At 43.9% G+C, this 26,693-nt stretch overlaps 1 protein-coding gene across 1 annotated transcript in view; it reads left to right on the top strand.

Moving 5' to 3' along the window:
• The first annotated feature begins 208 nt into the window (after positions 1-208).
• Positions 209-26,693, top strand: part of KAZN (kazrin, periplakin interacting protein) — a 586,537-nt gene continuing 560,052 nt past the window's right edge. Inside the window, exon 1 of the mRNA XM_020973376.2 lies at positions 209-646. Within this exon, the coding sequence (XP_020829035.2) occupies positions 427-646 (220 nt within the window). The 5' untranslated portion in view covers positions 209-426. The remainder of the gene's footprint in view (positions 647-26,693) is intronic.

Raw genomic sequence — 26,693 nt, 5'->3', positions numbered from 1 at the left:
AGGTCGAGAGCGCAGGGCGCCCCTCCACTCACACACCCCTCCGGAGCTCGGGGTAAATGGTAGACTCCATTTAAAGTGTGCTTGTCCCCGTTCTCCGTGCAGCCCTCGCCTGGGTCTCTGCTATCGCCGCCGCCGCTCCTCCTTTCTCCTCTTTCTCCTCCTCCTCCTCCTCCTCCTCCTCCTCCTCCTCCTCCTCCTCCTGTTCCCCCGGCTGCTGCTGCTCCAGCAGCCCCTGTCATTCCTGCGCTGGAGAGCCCGGCGGTGGCGGCCGCGGCGGCTCAGCGCGGAGGGAGAAGGGGGCAGCCAGTGGGGAGCGAGGGAGCCAACAGGTAGAGCCGGGGCGCCCCGCACCCCGCGCCCCCCGTGCAGCCCGGGCATCATGCTGCTCTTTGTCACTTCTCTCCTCCCCAGGCCAAAATCCTGAGCATGATGGAAGACAATAAGCAGCTGGCTCTCCGGATCGATGGGGCGATCCAGTCCGCCAGCCAGGAGGTGACTAACCTGCGAGCCGAGCTGACAGCCACCAACCGGAGACTGGCCGAGCTGAGCGGCGGCGGCGGCGGCGGCAGCAGTGGTGGAGGCGGCGGCGGCGGTGGCGGCAGCTGCGACTCCTCGATCATGGAGAACAACCATCACAACGCGCAAGGTAGAGATTCTCCCCCGACCCCCAGAGGGGACCGAACGACCCTCTCCCCATCTCTGCGTGTGCGTGCCCATTCACGCGCCCTGCAATGCCCCCCGGCTGATCCAGCGGAAGGGTCCGCCCGCGCCTCCCAGGGGGAGGCTTGGCTCGAAGGGTGGGCTGGATTCACGGCTGCCGACCGTCTCACTGCCTATTGCCCACAGAATAGGCTGTAAGCAGGAGCCCAACCTGGCAAAAGCCAGAGAGGGTGTTAATCATTGTTGGATTTAGCCTCCCCACCACCGTGGGCCGGGGGCTTAGGGAGCATCCTTCGGCGCCGTGTCCCTTAACCCTTGCAGCCGGTCCATCTTGGGTTCTCACCTTAGAGAGAAGTGCACAGAACTGTGATTGGTGTCCCCGAGCCCTGGGCACGGTGGACAAGAATTGGAATTGCCCGATAGCAGAGGAGCCGACCCTGGCTTCCTTGGGGGCAGAAAGTGTGATTTGGGTGGCAAGCAAAATCCCAATCAATGGGAAAAACTTTTTATCTCAGGCTGCTCGACTGTCTGTGCCCTTCCCTTCCCCCTCCCCCCCCAGGAAAAGCTAGTGATGCTCCCCGCCCCCCAATTTCAGAAAGCTACTTGGTTTCCTCTTTGGCTGGTAGCTGGGGCCATGAGGTCTGGCGTCAGGTTCACGGACTGAGATGAAAGGGCCAATTGCATCACGGTGCCTTTCTCACTTCCCTCCACCAAAACTGGGTCCGTTGTCTTCTTTCCACCTGGACTTGATGCTTCGCCATGTGAATCTAGCCCTGCCACCTCCGCAGCAGCAGCAGCCAGTGAGCGACTCTGCCTGCGCCAGTGGCCGTGCCCTGCTCAGCAGGGAGTTTAAATTCCCCAGCCAAAAAAATCCAAAAACCTACCAGGATCGTGTTTTCCCCCCGGAGGAGATCTTCCTAGACACCCTCCCCCCTCCCCTCCAAAAAAAGACAGAGAATAATATCTCCCGATGATAAAGTATGCTAGGTCCTGGCCAAGAGGGAATCTGAAGCCTAAGCTAGAAGTGACTTCCTTAGTTTGCAGAACCCATACAGCTGGCCGTGTTGACATTGGCTCCCAAGCAACCTGGGAAACCCCCTTGCAAGGGTTAATGGTAGATGAACTCTCCTTAAAATGTATTGTTTGATCTCTGTGAAGCAAGAAAGTGTGAGTCACGCCAGGCCATTGAGGATTTCTGCGAATCACCCAAGTGTTTAAAATCTCGGGAGTTGATGTCTATAAAATTAAATGTAATTGTAACCCTTAAGCCCTTGAAATCCAAAGCAAGGAAAAGATATTGTTTGTTCCCTGGTACCTTTTGAATAGCATGCTAGGGCCAAGAGAGGGTCCTATATAATCAGTCCTCAGTCAGCCCTGAAACTGACCTCTTGTTTATTTCAATTCCCACCCACCCCTCTTCCAAGAATTTGACAGAATACTCGGGTTCATCCGCACGGGCTTGGTGCTTCAGTGAGTTTAATTTGAACCCTGAAGATTAGCTGTGGTCCATAAAATCTAGCTCCCAACCCTAACTAGATATCCTACTCCCCCACCCTCTCCCCAAGAGTGGTGTGAGGTTCCTGAGGACCAGCTCACTTCTGCTGCAACTGAATGGGCATTATGTAAGGCTGGTAAATGAGCTGTCTTCTAGGGTTCGGCATAAGGGCTGCAAGGTGGAAATTGGGCAGATTTAAGTAACTTATCCCTTGCTACTTTAGTGTATGTGTGTTAAGTCACAAATGATATGCTAGAAGATGTAGTGGGTCACCCAGTCTCAGAGAGATAGATTGTAAAGTATTGCTTGGTATTTATAGACCAGGGTTTTTCTAATGTGACCGAAACTAAGAATTGACATGGCGCTAAGGATTCCAAGTCAAATTCGCAAGTCTAAGCCATCTGACTCTTGACGACAAACCCCCCCCAAAAAAACCCCCAGAAATGTTTAGCCTGCTGGTTGCTTGTAAAGCAGGTTGAAATAAATGTATGTAGTGATGTATAGGATTAATTTTCAATTGGGAGTAACTAGATGAGGGCTGAATTCTCACTCTAGAACAGGTCACATTGCCACCGGATGCAGTCAGGTGGCTCAGTTTCTTGGCCTCCCCTCACCCTCACCTAAATGCATCAGCTGTAGTAGTGCAAATGCCTCTTGGCTGCCCCGATGGTCCTAAAATCTTCAAATGGGAGACACTAAAGCCTGAAACACTCCAGGTAAATGTTCTTAAGAGCCTCCTTGTTTGAACTCAATTTAGAAAGAGTTGTCAGCTCATCTCCCTTTAAATTGATGTGAATTTTCACCCATGTGTGATTTTTAGAAAAGGAAGGGGGCTCTGTGGCAGGCAGATGTTATTTATAGGAGTGCTTCTTAAATCGGATGTTTCTGCCTTATTAGAGTGGAAGAAACCTTCTGTAAATGAAGGCTGGCTTTTCTCTTCGCTGGGCTTTACCTTTTCAGAGCACAAGGAGATGTGGAACCCTAGCAGATTCATTTAAGAGGCTTACTGTTTCTTGATCACCTAAGGCTAGAATAGCTCCCAGCCTTTTAAGCTAGCTTGCTGTTCCAAGTTAGCCTCCTCCATTATATTCGGATGGTTTTAATTTTGAATGTGCTCATTAGGGTCATTAAGCCCATGATTTAAGATAATTCCCATTTGTTGATATTCTGTGCTGTTGTTACTCCTCAAATTGTGACTTTAAAAACTGAATGATATAAACTTCTATGAAAATTGTTAGCACATGCCTTTAATTAAAAAAAAAAACCTAACAGGTATTAGGAGTATATCCAAGTGCTTGGCACATAGAAGCATTTACTAAATGCATGTTGATTTATCAACTGTTCCTTTTTTCCCTAATATTATCACGAACAGATATTGAAGAATTTGCTCTCCCCCCACCCCATAACAAGGTTGCAATCTGGCCATGGTGGGGGGTGGGGAGGTGGAAAAGAGGAGCTTTTAATTAATTAAGAATATTAACCGATCCATCATCAAATGCTTTATCCAGCTGACAATCCAGCAGGAAGCTTTTGGGAAACCTTTGACTCTAGAGCTTGGGTTCTCAGGGTGGATGAATGTACTCTTGTCATTTAAACAAAATATGAACTCTGCTGGTCCTCTCCGTGAGCCTTGTGTGGTTGCTATGTAACAGAGTCTCCAAAGCGAACTGTTACAAATCGGGGGGTTAGTCACTTTGCAACATCTTCTCTTGGAATCTGTGTTGAAAGAGCGCATGGCAGGCAGCCCATCTTGCTGTTTTCTCTCTTCTCTCAGTGAGTTGAGTAATCCCTAATGAGGACACAGGCACCCACTGCAGAGGGCATCACCAGCGAGAGGTGTTACATTCTGCTGATCCCCCTGAACAGCAGCAGGGGTTTGGCGGGGTCATAAACACACTTGACAGGTAGACAGCAGAAGGTTCAAAGAGGACAGGGTCCAGCATTTGCACAAGAACATCTTGTTTGGAGCCAGGGAGCTGATTTGTTTAAAAGGATATCTCCGAGCCATCGGCCTCCAAGTAGCATCTCTAGGAAAATGTGCTTATGATGCTTGCAGGTTTGGGAGGGCAGGGGGATGGTGCAGGGAGCAATTTGTTTCTCTGAAAAGCTTGTGTCTGATGAATACCTAATATTAAATCCAATAGGTTTCTTTGCTACATATATAACGAAGCAATTAAGCTGCATTATAACCAGCTCAAACAGGTGTTAGCTATATATGACATAAGATGCTTTTGCCCAGTAGGAAATAAGCTTGCTGCTTATAGTTTGTGTATATGAATTTGTGTGTGTGTGTGCATATTTAAGGAAATAATTATTTTTATACTCAGGCAAAGATATACAGAATGGAAGCGGGGCTAGCTTCACTGCTTAGCTTAAAGGTTGTAGAAACAACCTAGCCTAGTGAATAGAGAGCTGGCTGTGGGTTCAAGTGTTGCTGCGGATTCATTCTGGCCATGTGAGCATGGGCAAAGTTATGTACTCTCTCAATGCCCCAGGCACCTTGGATTTTAAGCTGTAGCAAAGTAACCCTCACTGGTAGCTGCCACTAGGCATTACTGTCCCAGGACTGTCAGCTAAGTATAATGACCTATGGAGTGAATAGGTTTGTAATGTGTTGGCTGAAACTCTAAGAAGCCAGAACTTGGTAATGTTAGTTCTTGTCTTTTGGGAACCTCATCCTAATTCATCCCACCATTGTTCGTGAGAATTTGGGCCTTCATGTTTCATTTTTTTCCCTAGAGTGGATTTCTTACAGACAATTTAAGGTGATTTTGGTTGTGATTGGTTCTAGGTACATCATTTTGGGAATAATCATAAGATTTTGAACAAGAAGAAACCTTAAAAGTCATTGAAGCAAGTCCACTGGTATTATTGATGAGAGAAGTTAAGTGATTTGCCCTTTTTGGTACTTGAAGTATTTCAGGCAAGATTCAAACCCAGGTTTTCCTGACTCTTAATTCCAGCATCCCATCCATTATACCTACCACTCATTGAAAAGCTGGAGCTCATTCAGAGAGGTGTCCAGGATGATGACATGAATCAAACCTAGGTCATACAAGAATGTCCTGAAGGACCTAGCAATACTTAACTTGGAGAAAAGAAGACTGGGGCGGGAGGAGGGGGGCAAGGAAGCATAGAGGTAGAAACAAGATCAGTGTCTTCAAGAGTCTGGAGGATTGTGGAACAGAGATGGGGAAATTCTTACTTGGCCCAGGAGGTCAGAGCTATGATGTATGGATGAAAAATAATAGAAATATTCTCTTTCTCTTCTCTCTCCCTCCACTTAGACCTGTCCAAAATTGAAATGAGATGCTTCCAGAAAAGATGAGTTCCCATCACTGGAAGTCTTCAAATAGAAATTGTCTGACCACTTGTCACAGATACAATAGATAAGATTCATGGAACTGGTTAAGAGATGGCTTAGATTACTTCTTAGATTCTTACCATTCTGTCAATCAAAAAGTATTAATTTCTTTTCCTTTTTCTACTCTGCTTTAAAGAAAATTGAATGTTTTTCTATAAACAAAATTCTACCTTTTCTCCCACCCACCTCTCCCACAAACCACGTTAAAAAGAAAACCCTAGACCTTCATAACATATGTGCATGATGAAGCAAATCAATTTCTCACATTGACCATGGCCAAAAAATGTTTTGTTTTCCACTGTTAGTCCATCAGGTCTCTGTTAGGTGGTGGGTAGCATGTTTCATCAATAGTCTTTTGGAATTCTGGTTAGTCACTGCATTGATTAGAGTTCGTAAAAGAAATCTTTCAAAGTTATTTGTCCTTATGATGTTGTTATTATATAAATTGTTCACCTGGTTCTGCTCACATCACTCTGTATCAGTTCATACAGGTCTTCCCAGATTTCTCTGAAACCATCCCCTTTATCATTTCTTACAGCACCATAGAATTTTATCACATTCATAAACCACACCTTGTTCAGCCAGTCACCAATGAATAGTCACTCCCTCAGTTTCCAGTTCTCTGTCACCACAAAAAAGAGCTGCTATAAAGATCTTTTTTTACATACGGGTCCTTTTCCTCTTTCTTTGATCTCTTTGGAGTACAGACCTAGTACTGGTCTCTCTAGGTCAAGGGATATACACATTATAAATGTAATAGTTCCAAATTGCTTTCCAGACTGACTGTACCAGTTCACAGCTCTATCAGCAATGCCTTAATGTATCTGTTTTTTTACCACAGCCCCCTTGTCATTTTCCATTTTTGTCAACTTTTCCAATCTGATGAGTGTGAGGTGGAACCTCAAAACTGCTTTAATGCATTTCTCTAATTAATACTGATTTGGAGAATATTTTTAAAAGAATGGATATTGATAGCTTGGATTTCTTTCTCTAAACACTGCCTCTTCTTGTCATTTAAGCATAGGAAATGGCACTAATTATTAGAATTTTTATTCAGTTCCCTATATATCTTGGATATGAAACCCTTGTCAGAGAAATTCCAAAAAAGCATTTAGTAGTGTTATTGTTAGTAATACTACTGCAACTACTAATAATAGCTAGCATTTATATAGCACCTACAATGTGCCGGGAACTGTGATAAACACCTTACAAATATTATCTCATTTGATCCCCAAAACTCTAGGTGCTATTGTTATCCCAATTTACAGTCGAGGAAACTGAGGCAAACAGGATTAAGTGACTTGCCCAAAGTCACACAGCTAATAAGTGTCTGAGGCCACATTTGAGCTCCTGTCTTCCTGACTCGAGGTCTCTCTATTCACTATGCCAACCTAATGGCCAAAGTAAGGACCTACTATGTGCCAGGCATTGTACTAAGCACAGTAATAGAATGTAAGTTTTCTGAAGGCAAGGACTTTCTTGCTTTCACCTAGCACATAGCTGACATTTAATAAATGCTAAGTGATTGAGTCTGAGATTCTGATTCCTTAGTGGAAATGACAGTCCTTGATTGTCTTAAGTTCAGATTAATCTTATTTTTTAGTTGCTTCGTGGAGATCTGGAAGTCTCCTTCCAGAAGCGGCATGGAACATTGGCTAGAATTCTGAACTTAGAGACAGGACAGACTGACTTTGGCTCTTTCCTCAGAAACCTAACTCCATGATCCTGGGCATGTCACTTAACCTCTCTAAACCTTTTTTCTCATCTGTAAAATTGAGGCAATAATAGCCCCCTGCCTCATAATCATTAAGTGTGATAATAAAGTGCTTTGCAGACCTCGAAGAGTGTTATAAATGGGAACTGTCATAATTATATCATTAGATAATCTGCATCAATTGGTCAGCTGAATTCTAAACTAGTTCACTAATCATGAACATAGTCCTGTCTTTGGCTTGGAGAGCATAGAGCCAGAGCTAGGAGGTGCCATCTTGCATTTTGTAAATGAAAAAGCTGAGGCCCAGGGAGGAGTTTAAGTGACCTGTCCAAGGTCACTAAGCAACTCTGGGCTTGAACCCCCATCCTCTGACTCTGAAGGCAGATCTCATTAGCACCCTTCAGGACTGTTGGTGTTTTCCCTAAATCCACAGACACTTTTGCATCTCGGTGATACAGCCCAGCTGAAATTCTTTATATTGTTACCATTCCATTGTGTTCCAGTTGTGCTGGAAGAGTTCTTCCTGCGGGCAGGTAGGTCAGAGTTGGTGCTGACTTCATCTTTCAAAAGCATCATACTTTCTATCTTAGCCAGACCCCTCTGGGTCAGTGTAAGTCTCTGCCTTTCTGGTCAAATCATAGGATCAGAAGTTTAGAGCTAGAAGGGACCTGAAAAGTCAGCTATTTCAATGCTCCTTATTTGACAAATTAAGAAACTGAGGCCCAGACAGATCAAGCAACTTACTGAGTGGGTGATGGATACAAAAATCCTGTATTCTCAAATTAACAGTATCCTCGTATGTCTTCTAGGAATTCTTGATTTTTCTCTTCCTGTCTTTCCTTACTTCCTTCTGCCTTTCTTTCCTTCCTTCCTTCCCCCCTTTATTGCTTTCTTGATTACTTTTTTGCTTTCTTGCTTTTTTTTCTTTCTTTTTTCTTTAGGTGTTTGCTTCCTTCCTTTTTTTTTTCTTTTTAGAACTGGGATTTCATCTGGGTGCTAAACTGGGTATTGAAATATTCTCCCTGAATGCAAATTGGCAACTCTTCTGTACCTCCTAGTCTTAGAGAGTGGCCTGGGAGCTTGAGAGGTTAAGTGACTTGCCCAGAGTCACATAGCCATTATATATCAGAGGCAAGAATCAACCCAGGTCTTCTTACCACTAGGGCAGACCCTCTAGCCCACTCCATGCTGTTGACCCTTTCCCATTTGTTTCTACTTCTATCCTTTGGCAGACAGCAATACCATGCTCTGGTGAATCTCACTGGCTGTAATGTGTGACTCTTTGGCCATCAGCAAGAATGTAGCAGATGGCCTCTGCAGGTGAGACACTTCTCAGTGGGCTCTACCGACTCAGCATAAGGCCCAATGGGTCCAGAAGGTCAAGTAGGTGGACACAGCCATGCACCCTGCATATTTTATCTCACTGTTGCCAGACAGAGATTTCCCAGTCTTCCAAGTGAACATTCTTGGGACATGTGACATCAACCTTTGTTCCTTAGCTCTTGTAATCACTCTTCAGGGAATGGGAAGAGACAACCATGGGCTTTGGCTTCTGACTCCCACTGCCACACATCAGGCAATAATTGGCCTTGTTGGACCTGCTGAAATTGGAGAATGAATTTTTAAATGATCCTCTAGATGTAAATTAGTCCATACTGTTTGGGATTTAGAGAAGAGGCAAGTAATACGTGATTGGGGGGGATGGAATTAGGGTAGGGGGACAGCCAGCAGAAAGAGGCATGTGCCTTATCACTGTAAAATGTAGACAAGAAGGGATAGTTAGCAACATTTAGTAAAAGACAGTTTTACCAAAGCCAATAGAAGGCCTGCCCTGTGCTCTACTATCTAGCAGTAGATTGGAGCTGGTGACTCAGAATGAGTAAAAGTCACTACATCCCTTGTAACCCTCAAAAAGGCATTTGGACAAGAGTCATCTGAGATGCCTGGACACCAAGAGAAAGCCAGTGAAAGGGAAGTCCTCAGTCTACTCTTAGGCACATTGGATAAAGTTCAGTTACGTCTTATTCCCCCTTGTCACCCATTACTATTGGATAAATCTCAATAAACTTGCTATTTTGTCTTAAATTCAATAGGAGTCAATGACTTATTGTTATTAATATTATCATTAGCTTACACATAGATGGACTTAAAGTTTGCAAAGTACTTCAATGCATCACAGCCCTCCCTCACTTAAATCCAATTCACTTGCATGTCATGGCATCACCTTCCTGATGTCATGGTCCTCTTCCAGAATGAAGGACAAACAGCAATTCATTATTTCATTTGACCTTCAGACCAACCCTATGAGGTAGGTGCTAGCATTACCCCCATTTTGCAGGAAGGTAACTGATGTTCAGAGATTAAACGATTTGCTGAGGATCACAAAGGTAGTGAGTGTCTGAAACAGGATTCACACCTAGCTTTTCCTATTTCCAAGTCCAGCAGTAAAGCCACCTTGTGGTCATCTAAGTGGAAGTAGTACGTCTTAAACATTCAATTCATTCCTTGTGCTGGCTGCTGTCTTGGTTGATTTGGCTATTCCAAACCCTTTTTTTTGGACTTCTGTAATGGTCAATGTCCCCTTAGCACTCAGGTGACCAGAGCTTGCATAGAGCCTGTTCTTGTATGACTCAGTGGGACAGTCCCTCCCATCTCCACTATCCTCTGTCCCATCTGCTCCTTTCTGCCTTTGGCCAGAGCTTCTTCAGAACTTGAGGGCAGGAGAGAGCACACTTGGCAAGGATAGCAGGAAAGGAAGAGGGTAGTTGAGAAGTTGAGCCATCTTCCACTGTGAAGGAGCTGTCCACTCCTGGCTCTCTTCCCACCATGGAGTTGCTGCAAATAGTTTTCCTAAGCATAGAAGGCAAAGATTTCTACTTTGGTAGATTTCTGGTTTTTCTCTTCCCTCACTCTCTCATCCAACAAGTATTTATTACGTACCTAAAGACTCTGGGTAAGGGTTCCAAGGCAATGCCAAGTAAAGAAAGACTGGGTTATTTGCTTTATAGGGTTATGTTTATAGAGCTAGAGATGTCTGTAGAAGGCATTTATTAAAACTGATTCATTTTACAAGTGAGGAAACTGAAACTCGGAGAGATTATGTGACTAGTCCCAGAGCTAGTAAGTCATAGAAATCAGAAAATCATAGATTTAGACTTGGAGGGAACTTCAAAGAATCCAGCACAACTTCTTCATTTTATAGCTGAAAAACATGAGGTCCTTTTCGATTAAGTGACTTGTCCAAGGTCACTTAGATAGTAAGCATCAGAGATGGGATTTAAATCCAGGTTAGATGCCAGCATTTTTTCCAAAGGACTTTGAATAGAAGTGAGGTCTGAAATGAAGATTCTAAACTTACCTGTTGGTGTGGTTTTTGAATACCACTATTGACACATTTTAAGACATCCCATAAACACATCAGGTGGGGTCTGATTCCTGTGTTGGGTTTCCATGGTCCTAATGACTAATGGTTCTCCAAAAGGAAAAGCATCTATTGGTCATTTGTCTTGGCCATGCTTACTGGGATGATGGAGAGCAAGCAGAGAAGTGGAAATAACACACACCCCTTGTTAGGCACACTGCCATCTGAGCAGATTGGGGAAGGCTGGCCCACTGCTCTTCTTGGTCACAGTCAAAAAGGACAGGACTGTACACTACCCTTCATTCCCATCCTGCATCAGGCTCTTTGGCCCCAGGGTTTGTTCCCTCCCCTTATATCTGATTCTGCTTATACCTATGACTTGAGGAATGCTCACCCCCTTTTGTGAAGGCAACAAAGAAGGAGAGATTGAGGTTTGCACGATATGGAGATGGCTCCAAGGAGCAGAAGGAGCTGTGCTTGAGTTCTGGCTTTTAGTCATTTCTTATCTGTATAGAATTAAGCCGTTTACTTCACCTTTGCTCTCTTCATCTGTAAAATGGAAAAGTTGAATTACATGGTTTCCACTGTTTCTTCCAACTAGAAATTCTGTTCCAATTTCTCATCCAGTGATCATATTTTCTGAGCTTCCCCCAACACCTCCCCCCCCGTTTTACATTCTGTGTTCTAAGGGCCCTCCCAGCTCTGGCATCCTGTGTTCTAAGGCCCCTCCCAGCTCTCACATCCTTTTTCCAATGTCCTTTCTTTGTTTAATATTCCACATCCTAATAGCCCTCCTAGCTCTGCCATTGCATATTCCAAGATCCTTTTGAGCTCTTGACATTCTATATTCTGATATTCCTTTCAGCTCAAACAGTGTCAGGAAAAGCCTCCATACAATGAGAGCTGCTGAAAATGGAATTGGTTGACTCAGGAGATAGTGAACTCCCCAGCCCTGGAGGTCTTCAAGTTGACATGGAGTTATGACTTGCTTGGATGTGAAATTCATTCACATGGTGGAATTAATTGGTCCAGCTCACTGCTTGGCTTCCTTCCTACTCAAATTCCATGATTCTCTACTACAAGTTGGTCATTTCTCCTTCCCAGACTCGAGGTCTGTTGGCTGTTTCTTTAGCCTTGACTAAAACAAACCAACAATTTGCACGTTAGATTTTTTTTTTTTGATTGCATTATGCCAGTCTTAGGAGTATGATATACTCCAGCATGTATTTGCTAGTGCCTGGAGATTTCCAAAGCATGTAGCATACATATTTTCTCATTTAATCCTCACAGCTGCCATGGGAAGTGCTGTTATTTTTCCCATTTTACAGATGGGAAGCCTGAGGCTGGGAGAGATTAAAGGATTTACCCAGAGTTAAACTCAGGTCTTTCTGATTCCAAATCCAGCACTGTATTCCCTATAACCTAGCTGCTACCGTGGCTACAGAATGGGAAGGGTTTGAACTAAATGGTTTCTGGGGTCATTTCCAGCTTTAGATCTCTGTTCCTATTAAGCACCTACTGTATGTTAGGCTCTGGAGGAAATAAAAGGATAAACAAGGCATGGCCCTTGCCTTTATGAATTATAAAGCATTTATTAAGCATTTGTGATATGCTAGGCACTGTGATATGGGCTAGGCATATAAATACAAGCAAATGAGACAGCCCCTGACCTCAGGGAACTTACAATCTAATAAGGAGAAATGACACATGAACTAGAAAGAGTGGGGTTGGAATGCATGGTAGTACCACTTGGAAATATAGGGGAAGTATTGAGATCCAGAAATTGACTTGTTTCTGGTCACACAGTAAGTGTCAGAGGCTGGAGGTGAGACCCAAACCATGGATTTATGATACATTCTCCTTCATTCTGTCATTCTAACTAGGAAAAGTACTCCCCATCAGCTGTAGCAAATGATGCAATTTTCTGCCCTAGACTAATTTGGACTCTTTTCTTTTTAACCACCCAATAGAACATAACTTATTTTCTAAGTCCAGATATGACAGTCTGAAAAATGGTAATATCTACTATGTGATTTTTCTGCTCTTGACTATTGGGGTTCTGTTTTCTTCATTTCTGATTGACAGTGAGGTATGTTTTTTTTTTTAATTGAGCCCATCACTAGAGTTTGGGCATTTTTACAATATCCCCTGTAAAGCATGGGAGTGGCTGACCTGTGGAGTTATGGCTCAGTGGGTAGAGCTTGGGAAGTGGAATTGGAAAGACTCGAGTTCAAATCCAGATTCAAACACTCACTGTGTGATCCAGATACATACCTTCTTTTGGCCTCAGTTTTTTCATCTCTAAAGTAGGAATAATGATAGAACCTATTTGATGGGGTTGTTGTGAGGATCAAGTAAGTTAACATGGAAAATGCTTTGGAAACTTTAAAGCACTATGTAAATGCCAGTTCTTATTATCATTATTGTTGTTGTTATTATTATTATACTGGACCCATGATTTCACCAGCATAGGGAATTAACCAGCAGAAACTCTTTCCACAAAGCAGATCAGGAACTCCTCTGTAATTTGTAGTCTTAGAGCACTGATGGGAGATCTTTGAGAGCTGCCACAGGGGATATTATAAGAATGCCCAAACTCTAGTGATGGGCTCAATTTTTTTTTAAACATACTTCACTGTCAGTGAGAAATTAAAAGAATGGAACACCATTAGTCAAGAGTAGAAAAATCACTCGTCCAGGGCCACTCAGCCAGGCAGGGGATGGACTCAGGTCTTTCTGTCTTTGGGAATGGTTCTCTCTCTTTTCTGCCAGGCTGCCTCTCCGAATTGACCTCTCACTGCTGACCTGTGATTACATAGATCCTTGTTATCTTCATTAGCATGTGAATCGGCTAAATCACATATCAGATTCCTCTCAAGGCATGCAACAGCCCAAGCACAGAGACCCCTTAAGCCATGTTTCAGTTTGGAAGTTTCCAGAAATGAGTGGGGATGGGGCTGCCATTTTGTATAACGTGGCTGCCTACGTTTTGCCTGAGGGCACGTTCTCCCACTCTGATTGCTCTGTGGGTAATTTGACATTGTACACGGCAGCCTGCTGGAGAAGGGATCCACGTTTAAGTCTTAATGGAACCCCTGTGGAGAAAGGATAATGATTCAGTGGTCAGCTGCTTCACAACTTGGATTGTTAGCATCCACACATACAGTTGAACCTTGTTATAATGCAGCTGATCATTCCATAGATTGGTATATACTGGAGGTCACATTGTATCTTCCCTCCTCCCCTAGAGATAAATACTCCCCTAAAAGCTAAAATATAAGAGAAATCCATTGCAAGATGATCAGCTTATAAACTATAGTTGTCACCCAGCATCCTATCCTCCGAATTGAGCATTTGTGTGGCTTTCTATGAGATTTTGTGGAATCTGATATTTCATTCACACAGAGGAGATAATAGCATTGTGGAGCTGGAGCTGAAAGAGACTTTGAGGTCATCTAATCCAAACTCCTTATTTTACAGATAAGGAAACTGAGGCCCAGAGAGATGGTGACTTGTCCAAGTTCACACCAATAGCAAGTGGTAGAGCTGGGATTTTTTTAGCATGTCCTCTGCCTCCAAGCTCAGTATCTTTTTTCTTCACTGCATTGCTGGACTTGGTCTTCAATTCTGATTTATCTTCAGGAGGCAGGATTTTCTAACATCAATATTTTCAATTCAGCTTAACAAATGTGTTAAAAACCTACTGTATGCAAAGTAGTGTGTTAAGTGCTGGGGAGTAAAAGAGGAAACATAGCACAGACCCTGCTCTCATGGAATTTATAATCTGATAAGGATGATATGATGGACCCAAACAAGTGTCAGTCAGTCAACTAGTATTTCTGAAGTGCCTACTATGTGCTAGTGAGGCAGTTAGGTGGCACAATGGATAGAGTGCTAGGTCTAGAGTCAGGAAGACCTGAGTTTAAATCTAGCCTCAGACATTTATTAGCTGTATGACCCTGGGCAAGTCACTTCATCCTGTTTGCCTCAGTTTCCTCATCTGTAAAATAAGCTGGAAAAGGAAATGGCAAACCACTCCAGCATCGTTGCCAAGAAAACCCTGAAAGGGGACATGAAGAGTTGGACTAAACAGCAGCAGCTCTGTACTAGGCACTGTGCTGAGTAAGCACTGAGACCCCAAGCAGAGCGTCTGGTCAGTCAACAAGAATTTATGAAGTATTTATGATATGTCTAGGCACTGTGCTAAGCACCATGCATACAAGGAAGCAAAAAAATGTTCTTGCCCTCGAGGAGCTTATATTCTAACGGGAAAGACAACATGTAATTAAGTCCATGCAAAGTATATGAAGAGCAGACGGAAAGCAGTCTCAGAGAGGAAGGCTTTCTGCAGAAGGTGGGATTGATCTGAGTCTTGAAGGAGGTCAGAAAAGCTAAAAGGTGTTGCTGAGGCATCCAAGCTTTCCAGGCGTGGGATACAGCCTGTGCAAAGGCACGGCCAGGGCAGATGAAGTGTCAGTGACATGTCATGTTTGAGAAACTGCAGGTAGGCCCCAGCAGTCCTAGATCCCAGAGGGCAGAAAGGAAAGTGTGAGAAAACCAGAGAGGAAGGGGTCAAGTGGGGAGGAGCTTTACGTACCAAATGGAGGAACAAGGAAGGAATCCAAACAAAGTGCTCTAGCAAAATTTGAGATGGGCCATGATATGGTCAGGCCTGTAGCTTGGAAAGATGACATTAATGGCGGTAAGGAGGGTGGATTGGAGACAGAGAGAAACTAGAGAAAGAGAGGCAGAGCCATTGCAATGGACCCGCTGGGGGGGGTCTGAATTAGGGCAGTGGCCGTGTGAACAGAGAGAATGGGCTGAATCAGAGAAATGTCATGGAGATAGAAAAAAGAAAAAAACAACTCCGAGCTTCTTAGTCTTTGCTGTCTCTCTATCTAGTGAAAAACATCTTACAGCTAGAGGGGATCTGAGAGAAGGCAGAGTTCTGCCCCCCCTCATTTTACAGATGAGGAAACTGAAGTCTTTGGAGAAATGTTTGATTGTAAAGGGGGAAGGGCTCCTTATTTAAAGGAACCCTGCCCCCTTTTAAGAATGAGGGAAGTCCTTGTGGACAGGAAGAATCACCTTCATTTTCTTCTTTTTTTGTAGTCTTTGGAGAAATGTTTGATTGTAAAGGGGGAAGGGCTCCTTATTTAAAGGAACCCTGCCCCCTTTTAAGAATGAGGGAAGTCCTTGTGGACAGGAAGAATCACCTTCATTTTCTTCTTTTTTTGTAGTTTAGGATTTTTGTGAATGGTGTAGGCATCTGTGGAGTGCATTTGGCTCTCACCCTTTAGTGATTTGGGTCACAGGGACACTATATACACTCAAAGCCAACATTTGTGACATTTGTTGAGTGAGGTTTGGGGTTGCATACCATGAGGCATATATATATATATATATGTGTATGTGTGTATATGTGTGTGTGTGTGTGTGTGTATGTGTGTGTTGTGTGTGTACATACATCATTATCTGTGTAGCCTCTGTCTCTAGAGAAGTTTGGTGAGATCTGAGCCCACACTTGCACTGAGTCAGAAGCAGATATAATGGAGCATGACTTGGGACTTTGCCCACCCATCATCGTGAGGGTCAAGAGAAGGGGGTAACATACTGAAATACTGAAACTTGGGGGAGACAGCTTGATTCCAGCAGCTAAGTTCTCTAACACCTGCTGTCTCTTACCTCCTGATTTGGGACTGACCTCCACACCTGGATCCCTACTCTGCTTATCTCAGCCCTTTGGATTGTGGCACTCCAAGGAACCCCAGAAAACCTCAGTTCCAATCCCACCTCTGACATTCACTCCCTGTGTGGTCTTGGGCAAATTACCTCTTTGGGCCTCAGTTTCCTCATTTGTAAAAGGATGGGATTGCAGTAGACGCCCTCTGAGATCTCTTTCAACTCTAGATTTAGGACAGCAGGTTCCTAAGTTATTTTGCCTCTGTAGGCCTCAGTTTCTTCATCTGTAAAATGAAGTGGTTGGACTTGGTCTCTGAGGTACCTTCTAATCTAGATCCATTACCTCATGATCTTGAGTCACTTAACTTCCCTGACTGGCCCCAAGTGACACAGGTATTAAGGAGAGCTGAGACTTCAATCCGAGTCTTCTGCCTCTATTGAATTTCAGCGTTCTCACCACTATGAAAAAGTAGGAAACTCATTTTAGTTTTCAACTTATCTACTGGTCCTTTAGGCACATAGGTTTCTTTTTTCTCTAACCTGAAATCCCCTCATCTTCAGACTGGGATCCCCATCAAGAATTTTGTTACTGGCCCAAACATGAAACTTGTGTTCATGTCAGCAGGAATTCCATCCGTGAATGGAAGATAGGAGATGCAATGAGAAACTCTCAGACTGAATCAGAGAGGACCCTTTGGCCCTAGCTTTAACTTGTCTCTTTGGAGTGACTTACAGAATTTTAGGAAAAACTTTAGTACAAATGGCCTTCACCATTGTGCAGGCCACACAACACATAGGTCTCAGCTCTCAATTATCTGTGAATAGCATCAAAAGTAGAATGGACTGACTCAGGAGGTAGTGATGCTCCCTCTCACTGGAGGTCTCCAAGAAAAGAATGGATAGCCACTCATCAGTTAATGTCACAGAGGAAATCTTTTTTTCAGATATAGGTTGGAGTTGATGGCATCTTCCAGCCTCTGATGACCTTTCTTCCGACTCAGAGATTTTCTGTTTTGAAATTCAACTCTTCCTCCCTGAGAACCATCCCTGAAAGTACTGAATAAATCCAGACCTATAGGCCATGACTATCAAGGATACCTTCCTTCCTCTTTTCAGTGAAAATCACTCTTTATACACTCTCAGGGCTCAATATTGGATAGCACCAGTTATAACCTGAACAATAAGAGTTCCGGTTGCGATCTGATTGGCTGACTGCCATCCCTAACCAGCCTCATCCTGTGTCACTGCCTAAAACTCCTCAAGCGTGAGATCCAACCCATCATTTTCTCATTTATACCAGTCCTGGGTAATGGGCTAATCTCCTTAGCATCACTTAGATTTATTAGAGAAGATGGCATTTATGAAATGAAAAGCTTACACCCTAGGACCTGATCACTGCAAACAAGCTAAGGTGGTCTTGGCATCTATGTTATAAACAAACCTCTCTTTCTCCAAAGGTTTATTGCAAGCCTTTAAAAGTGTTTGCAAGTTGGAACAATAAATAGGGCCTGGAAACCAAAGTAAACTATTTTTTTTTCTTTGTGGTCTAATCTGATAAACATCTATTAAGCACCTACTATGTCAAGCTACAAAAATTTACTGTGTGCAGTATACCAAGCACTGTGCTAAGCACCAGGGATACAAAAATAATCTCTGCCCTCAAGGTGCTCCCCTTATAAATGGGAAACAACATACCAATAACTAGATATGTTCAAGATACATAGAGAGTAAATGGAAGCTGATCTTAAGAGTGAAAGATTCTAATTATAGGTGGAAGGGAAGAGGGACAGGGAGGACCAGAAAAAAAGGTCTCCTTCGTAATATGGCATTTGAGCAGAATTTTGAAGAAAGCTAGAAATTATGAGAGGTGGAGGTAAAGAAGGAGAATATTCCAGGCCTGGGAGACGGAGAGTACAAAATCCCAGATTGGAGGTGGAAGGGATAGCCCATAGACTAATGTGACTCAATTGTTGGCTGAGTGGTAGGAAGTCAAGTATACGGAAGACTGGAAAGATAGGAGGGTGCCAAGGTTGCAAAGAGCTTTAAATACCAAAGAAAAGCAGTCCTTGCCCTCAGGGAGCTTACAGTGTACTAGGGGCAGGGGATGACCTTCCTTTGTTATTCCAGAGGCTAGAACCTGTACCACGGAGTAAAAGTCACAAGCAGGTGGGTTTCACCTTAACATAAGGAAGGGCTTTCTCTCCTTCCTAGCTATGAAACAGATGGTCTCAAAAGAAGAAGCTCCCACCTTATCACTGAATATGTTCCAGCAGGTTATGGGCAGCCACCTATTAAGGGCTCGTGAGGACATTGGCGGTCATCTGATCTACTCCCCTCATTTTACATCTGAAGAAACCGAGGCCCAGAAAAGTGACTTGCCCAGGGTCTTCCAAGCAGTAAGGGGTAGAGCCTTCATTTGAATTCCATGAAAATCATGCTTCCAAATCTAGTGCTTTTCCCATAGACCCACACTGCCTCATTGGTAAGCAAGCTGTACCCTGCTTACAACTATGAAACACACTCTTTTAATTGTTCTACAATTGTGGGGTAGTTTTGTTTCATTTTGTTTTGGGGATCATGACATTTTATGTTTTGAAGACTTAGAGAACCCTGGGGTTTAAAAAGATAAGTCCTAGAGGCAATGAATAGCCTGATTTTTTTCTGCTGCTTCTCATAGAAAAAGTACCCTCCCATCATAAATATAGCCTATCCCCTTGCCCTCAGGGAACTTATGATCTGAGACAGATGAAGTCTCAAATCCCTCTTGTCTGGGACAGTTTATGGTTTTACTTTCGTGGAGGTGGATGAAGAGAAAGACAGCTCAGGTGGCCAAATTAAAACGCTAAATTTTCCTAGAGTTTATACACTCTGAACAATGTAAATAAAAGTGCAAGCGGAGAGGCTGTCCATAAATCTCCAGCAGTCAAATGGCTGACTCCCTCACTGCATTTAGGTATCACAGCCCGTCACCTACACCTCCTGGCATAGATACAAGGGGGAGTGTTCCATTTGTCATCCTGACTGTCCTCCCTTGGGTTGCCTTGTGCAATGATCTCAGTGGCGCTTTTTGCATGAAATATCGAGCCACGGGAAAAACTGTGGCATTTCCGCTCAGGAAACATGCTTTCAGAGACGTTGCTTTTTCTGCCTTCGTCTCCACTCTTCTGAATATGTGTGTGCCCCCTTAGATGAACCAGTTAATTTCTTCGTACCTCGGTTTCTTCCTATGTAAAATGAAAGGGTTGGGTTGGGTGGGCTCTGAGGTCCCTCCTGACTCTAGATCTATGATCCCATAAGCTGCTTTACCTCTCGGGGCCTCAGTTTCCTCATCAGTAAAATGAATGGTCTGGACTAGATGGCTTCTGAGTTCTGGAGCCTATAGTGGGTACACTGAGTGGGCCAGATTGAGATTTTCTTCAAGGTTCCTTCTGGTTTTAAATCTTATGATTCCCTGCCTTTATTGCCTCACGTCGCTTCTGCGTGGGCCTCTTATCATCCATAATACAGGAGTAAGTAAGCGTACAGCAAACTGGTCTTAACTCTTCAGCTGCTGACTGATGCCGAGACACACACAATGGGGTCCCTTGATTCCTTCTTGGAGGAGAACATGTGTCTCTCTTGAGATAGCTTCAGGACCTAGATCACATGCTACCTCCTTCAGGAAGACTTCCCTGATCTCTCCCCATAAATACGCCCCCCACAACTGCTGTTGAAACTGGAGCCATGATTATAGATTTAGAGCCAGAAGGGGACCTTCGAGTTCATCTAGAGCAAGCCTTCATTTTACAGGTGAGGGAACTAAAGCCAAGAGAGGTTAAGTGATTCACTGTGTGAAATGGAAATTATCTGTCCATTACCACTCACTCTCCAGGAAACTCAGTTCATACTCCCCTTAGGTGTTTTTGTCATCTGCATTGTGCCTCATGTCTTTCTTATTAAAGTATATTCTCCTCGAAGTCAGGGACCTTCTAAACACTGCATCCACCGTGGAGTCTAGCACAATGATCTGTCTTCTATAGAAGCTTGATCCAAGGTTGCTGCATTGAGACATTTTCTAAACTCTCTTAGCGTGTGGATCCTGAGCTACCTTTGTTTCTTTTCCAGTGTCCCACAGAAAGCCCTTTATCCTATAGAGGTTTAATCATGGAAGGAAGGAAGGGAAGAAGGAGGGAAGGAAGGAGAGGGAGAGAGGGAGAGAGGGAAGGAAGGAAATAGGAAGGGAAAGAGGAAATAAGGAAGGAAGGGAAAAGGTAGAAGTGAATAACTCAATGAATAAATGAATGCTGAAATGTAGATTATTTTCATCTTTGCCTTTGTATCTTGAGCAGCTAGCCCTTAAAAATGCATGTTAGATTGGATTGTCCTTGACTATAACATCCCGTCACAGTAGCCATAAGCTGCTGAGGAGTCTCCATGGCCTCATACATTGATTTTCTTTGGGGGCTTTCTTTGAAGGGGTTAGCAAGTAGCTGGGCTCATTCTACATCTAATCCATCTGAATTCCTAACTCCCATTTTCTCTGATTCATTTTCCTTTGCTTATTAAGAACATGAACCAAAGTCACCCACAGAAGTCCTCCATAGCCAAACAGACCTTTCCCTCTAGGGGATGGCCGTAAGCCTCCTAATATGGGCCGTAATCACTGCAAGCCGACTTCCTTTCGCATTCTGGTCTTTCCATAAGAGTTACATCAGGCCAGAAGAGCAGGCTCATTTATTTTGTGGTGTGATCTATGGGGTCTCCCATGCTGTTGATCTGAAGGGGCCTCCCTAATGCCCACTGCTATTTATGCTCACCTTAAATATGCTTAGCCAGGATCTTATCTCTGACAGTTCATGCATCATTCTCTTTGGAAAAACAGCCTCCATTTTTACTCACCCAAGGACCCTTTGTTAATTTCTGGATTCTTTTCTCCTATCCCTGCATGGGTAAAAATGAAGCTTGTTTTGCTAGTGAGAATGAAGCATCCTCCTTTGATGCTGAAATACCTGGGCCCTCAGAGCAAAGCCAAGGAAAGACTCCAGTATGGGAGGGGTGGTCTGGAGAGCCCAGAAGTTTCCTCTATCAGCTTTGTTTGTCATGTCCTTAAGGATGGTTGTCAACACTCACAAGAGAATGCTTGTAGGGAGGTGATAGTACATGGAATGTGATATGATGGAAAGAGTGTAAAACCCTAAGTTAGTTCTAGACCATACTCTGCCACTGAGTTGGGCAAGCACCTTCCCATTTGCTGAGTCCCAGTTTCTTCAAGTGTAATATGCAGGATTGAACTAAATAATGTCTGGGTGCCCTCCCAGCTCTGACATTTTTTCTTCTAAGGGACCTCCCAGCTCTGATATTCTATGGTCTAAGGGCCCTTGCTCTGATCATCTGTATTCTGAAGTAATCTTCAGCCCTAACAATCTCTGTTCTAAGGGCTCAGAGGGTAGGACCTGCCTTTAGACTTCTAGGTAGTGTTTTCTCTAAATCAACTTCCTTTATATTCTCAGTGTCTAGCCAACTGACTGGTATGCAACAGTGCCTTACTGAATACCTGTTGAATTGGATTTCATTTGAGCGGTGAATAATGACCTAAGCCCTATTCTGATTTCTTCTGTGATTGTGGGCCCATCACTTTGTAGGTTGTCCATGTTTGAGATGGGCACGTATACCAGTGCAGCTGTGTGTCTAGCTCCCGGGGACACCATCTCACTGATGTGGGGTGAGGCCAGGGCTCAGTGAGCGCTTCAAAGGGAGGCCTGAGTGGTAACTTTAAGCTTGTAGCTCTTGGGATCAGGGATTATAGAAGCCATGTAGTCCAGTGTCCTCATTTTACTGATGAGGAAACCAGAGTCTAAAGAGGTGAATATGTGAGCTGATAATTCACTCTGGGAGTAAGTGGCAGAACCAGGATTGGAACTCAGGTCCTATGACTCCAGGGTCAATGCTTTTTTCCCAATGCATCACATTTCTGAAAAAACCCTTTAACCACTTACCTATTGGGGGATGGTTCTTGGTGTTATATATTTGTATCAGTTCCACATCCCTCTCTCATATGCTGCATTTTTTGAATTTTTTTGAATTTTTCTTGAAAACAAATCAACAACAATAGCAATTCTCAAAGTGCGTTCTGACGACCAGTGGGGATCCTCAAGACCCTTTGTGGGGAGTGCAAAGCCAAAACTATTTTCATAATAATACTAATATGTTTTAATTTCTTTTTTTTAGGCAATTGGGGTTAAGTGACTTGCCCAGGGTCACCCAGCTAGTTAGTGTCAAGTGTTTGGTCTGAGGCAGGATTTGAACTGAGGTCCTCCTGACTTCAGAGTCAGTGCTCTATCCACTGTGCCACCTAGCTGCCCCTTTAATTTCTAATACAGTAACTATTGACTTAAAACAGAAGCAAAGGGTCTTTGAGGGAGTCTTCAATAATTTTTAAGAGTGTAAAGGGGTCTTGAAATCAAAAAGATTGAGAACTATTCGTAATGGTCAAAAGAGGTGGTGTTGTAGTCATGAGAACCAAAGTTGAAACCCTGCCTCTGGTAGATACATTGATGCTGGGCAAGACGCCTGGCCTCTCAGTGACCCAGTCAACCCTCTGAGACCAACAGCTGTGGATCAGATCAGTCGATCAGTCAACATTTATTAGGTGCCTGCTATGTACCAGGCACTGTGTTAAATGCTGAAAGGCACGAGACAGTGCCTGCCTTCAAGGAGCTTACAATCTAATGGAGGAAACAACATGCAAACAAGTATATACACAGCAAGCTGTATACAGGACAAACAGGAAATAATTAACAAAAGGAAGGCAGTGGAATTAAGAGGGGTGGGAGAAGGCTTCCTGTAGAAGGTGGGATTTTAGGTCGGACTTTAAGGAAGCCAGGGAGGTCAGTAGTCAGAAGCAGAGGAGGGAGAGTGTTCCAGGCATGGAGGACAGAGAAAACGATGAGAAAATTGAGATTCACAGTTTGCCCAAGCTGATGCCAAAGGAACAATTACTTTCCTGACTGTCCAGTCCAACTGTCTATCTACTATGACCCCACTGCCCTATCTTCACAGATCTCTTCTATTTTCAGCCTTGACATGTTCATTCATTTTTTGCAGTATCCTCTCCACCCTCTTTGCTTTAGCTCCTAACACATGAATGGGCATGTCTGCACACACACACACTCACCTATCTTTTAAGAGACCACCTCATCTATAGTACCAGTGTTGGGCTTGGGGATTTTGGAGCCCCAGTCCTAGTCCTGGTTCCATGATTGAGTCTATGCCATTCTTTCTGTGACTAAACCATCCTTTTTTTTATAGGGATGATATGCGTGGAATGAGATTAGATCATGGCATAAGCAGCTAGGTGGCACTGTTGGACATGAAGTTAGACAGACCCAAGTTCAAATCCAGCCTCCAATACCTGGACAAGTCACTTTACCTTTGTCTGCCTCATCTGTAAAATGGGGATAATATTAGCACTTACCTTCCAAGGTTGTGGTAAGGATCATATGAAAAAATTTAGTAAGGTGCTTAGCAAATTCTGAAGTGCTAGTTATGATATGATGATGATGTCGTGTGCCACGTTCTGGTAGTTCTCCCAAAACCTAGATGTGATTATTGTCATCTATCTGCATGTTCCACGTGGTCACATATGTTCCTACTTCCTCAGAGAAGGAGACAATCTGTCACAGTGAATCACAGGCAGAGCTGTGTAGGAATCCAGTAAGGAGGCCTTCCCTCTTCCCTCGCCACTCCCCACCCCCTGACCCAGTAGAGTTTGGTTCATGAGGCTTGTTTCCCCAGAGGAATTTTGAAGGATGTCATGATATAGTAAGAAGAAGACTGGACTCAGAGTTAGGAAGGTCCTAGGTTCGAATCTGCCTTTTACACAAGCGTAGACAAGTCATAGTATCCTGAGATCACGGATTTGGAGGTAAAAAGGTCTTTATACGCCATTTGTACCAACCCCTTCAATTTACTGATGACAAATCTGAGACACAGAGAAGTTAAATGATTTGCCCAAAGTGACATAGGTAGTAAGGAGCAGAGCCAGGATTTGAACCCAGGCTCTATCTCCAAATCCACCACTCCTTCCAATACACCAGGCTGCCTTTTATCAATCCAGCTGCCAGAGCCTTCACTTCCTTACCTGTAAAGTGGAGGTAACAGCACTTACATTCGCTGCTTCGTGATGGAGCTGTAACAAGGATGGGACGATGGGTGCTTCATCCCAAAGCAGGAAGGGGCGGGCTGCAATGTGGACTGCCTCCTCCTTGACCAGCGCAGACTTTCCTGGAGCTCTACTCCACATCCATCACAGAGGATACTTAAGACATTCCTCTTCCTCCTAGAGAAGAAACCTGAGGTCTCTGTCTCTCCCTGTACTCCCCCCACAGGGTGCAGCCTTGGGATCCCTTCTCCTTTGAGACAACATGTCCTAACACCTGCTGCTCCTCCTCACAGCCAGCTGACTTTGCTCTGGGTTCATAGGCTTATAAATTTAGAGCTGGAAGGGACCTCTGAGGCCATTTAGTCTGACTCCTCTCATTTTGCAGAGAAGGAAACAGGCTCAGATAGCGTTAAGTGATGGTGATAGTGGGCAACTAGATGGTACAATGGATGGAGTGCCAGTCCTGGAGTCAGGAAGACCTGAGTTCAGATGTGGCCTCAGACACTCACTGGCTGTGTGACCCTGGGCATGTCACTTTACCCTGTTTGCCTCAGTTTCCTCATCTGTAAAATGAACTGGAGAAGGAAATGGCAAACCACTCCAGTATCTTTGCCAAGAAAACCCCAATTAGGGTCGTAAAAGTCAAACATGAATGACAATAGGGAGGCAGTAAATGGATGAGCCAGGATTTGAACTCAAGTCCTCTGATTCACAATCCAGCAGCTTTTCCATTTCAATGGAATGGTCTGATCACAGGGTGGTTTGGGAGGATCATACGGGATCATATGAATAAACTGCTTTGTGAACCACAAAGCAATATATGAATATCAATTTCATTCTCTGTAACGGTTCACCAGGGGACAGCTCAGGTGTCTGAGAACTCCGTTGTCTACCTACCAATTAAAGTGGGATTCTGATGATTTAAATTTTGTCCCTTATGAAGCAGGACAGAAACCCAACCCCCTGCTTTGAATATATAGCCATAGAATCAATTAACAACCAACCAGCAACTAAAGACCCATGTTGTACCAGGCTCTGAGATGGGCTTAAAGAAACTAAACATAAAAGAAAGAGCACCTGCCCTCAGGGAGCTAACATTTTATTATTCTTGTCAGTCCTTCCTTCTCAAAGAGCATGAGTGATATCAGGAGGGTGATGCCATGACATGCAATGAATTGGATTTAAGTGAGGCAGGTCTGTTCAAAGTCATCAGCCTCACTTTCTCCTTCCAGCCATCTGGGTCCAGTAGTAAGACATAGATTAGGGTGACTGGAGGTGGCCCGGGATACAGGGAGGAGAGCTTGGCCTTTTTAAGCTAAGGTCTTTAACAGATTTCAGTTTGTCTGAGACACTATCCGTTCAGTGATTAAAGGCTAGGTATGAATTGGGGCAAAAGATAGCCTAGTTTGACTTCCCAAAAGAATTTTGATCAAAGAATATAAGAACAGGAAGGAAAGAAGGGAGAGAGATGTCATTATTATCCCCATTTTGCAGTTGAGAAAACTGAGGTAGGCAAAGGTTAAGTGACTTGCCTGGGGTCATACAGCTAGAAAGCATTTGAGGCTGAATTTGAACTTGGGTCTTACTCCAGGCCCAGCGTTTCTATGCAGTATGGCACCACCTAGAGATCGCAAGCAAGCCTGAACTTCCCTCTAAAACAAATCTCATCTGTTTACCTCCCTCCTTATTCCATGTTTTAAAAAAAAAATCAAATATTATCGTAAGAAAGATTTTTTCTTTAGATCAAACTTAAATCTTCCTCTCTGCAACCTGCACTCACTGCTCGTACTTCTACCTTTACAAACCTAGATGGACAAATTGAATCTGCCTTCCATAGGGCAGGTCTTCCAAAATGTGAAGGCAGCCCTTGTGTGACCCTGGGCTCTCACTGGGGAGCATTCATTTTATCTTGCCCAGTCTTAGGCCCACCATGCCAATTCTGGCCCCCTCCACATGTGTCACTCTAGGTGTGTCCTCCACCCCTGCCCCTATCCCTTCCCAACTCTTGAGAGCAGTAATGACAAAAATAGCTAGCATTGTTATTGCACTTTGTGGGTTGCATTTCAACAATTCCACCATTCCTGGAAAAGGCATATCAGTCCTTCGCCCTATGACTGTAATCATCATTACCTCTGACTTCCTTGTTCAAAACACTCCTACCAGGCCACTCCTCTAGAGGGAGGTTTATATTTGGAAAAGATGTGGAAGTTAGGTGGACATTTGGCCCAGTACTTGGTACCATGTGGTAGATAAAATCTCTAATGGGAATCGGGCTCT

The sequence above is a fragment of the Phascolarctos cinereus genome, unplaced genomic scaffold (genome assembly GCF_003287225.1).
Source record: "Phascolarctos cinereus isolate Bilbo 61053 unplaced genomic scaffold, phaCin_HiC Scaffold_726;HRSCAF=1367, whole genome shotgun sequence".
NCBI classification, from domain to species: domain Eukaryota; kingdom Metazoa; phylum Chordata; class Mammalia; order Diprotodontia; family Phascolarctidae; genus Phascolarctos; species Phascolarctos cinereus.
This window is presented reverse-complemented; position numbering and strand designations above follow the sequence as displayed.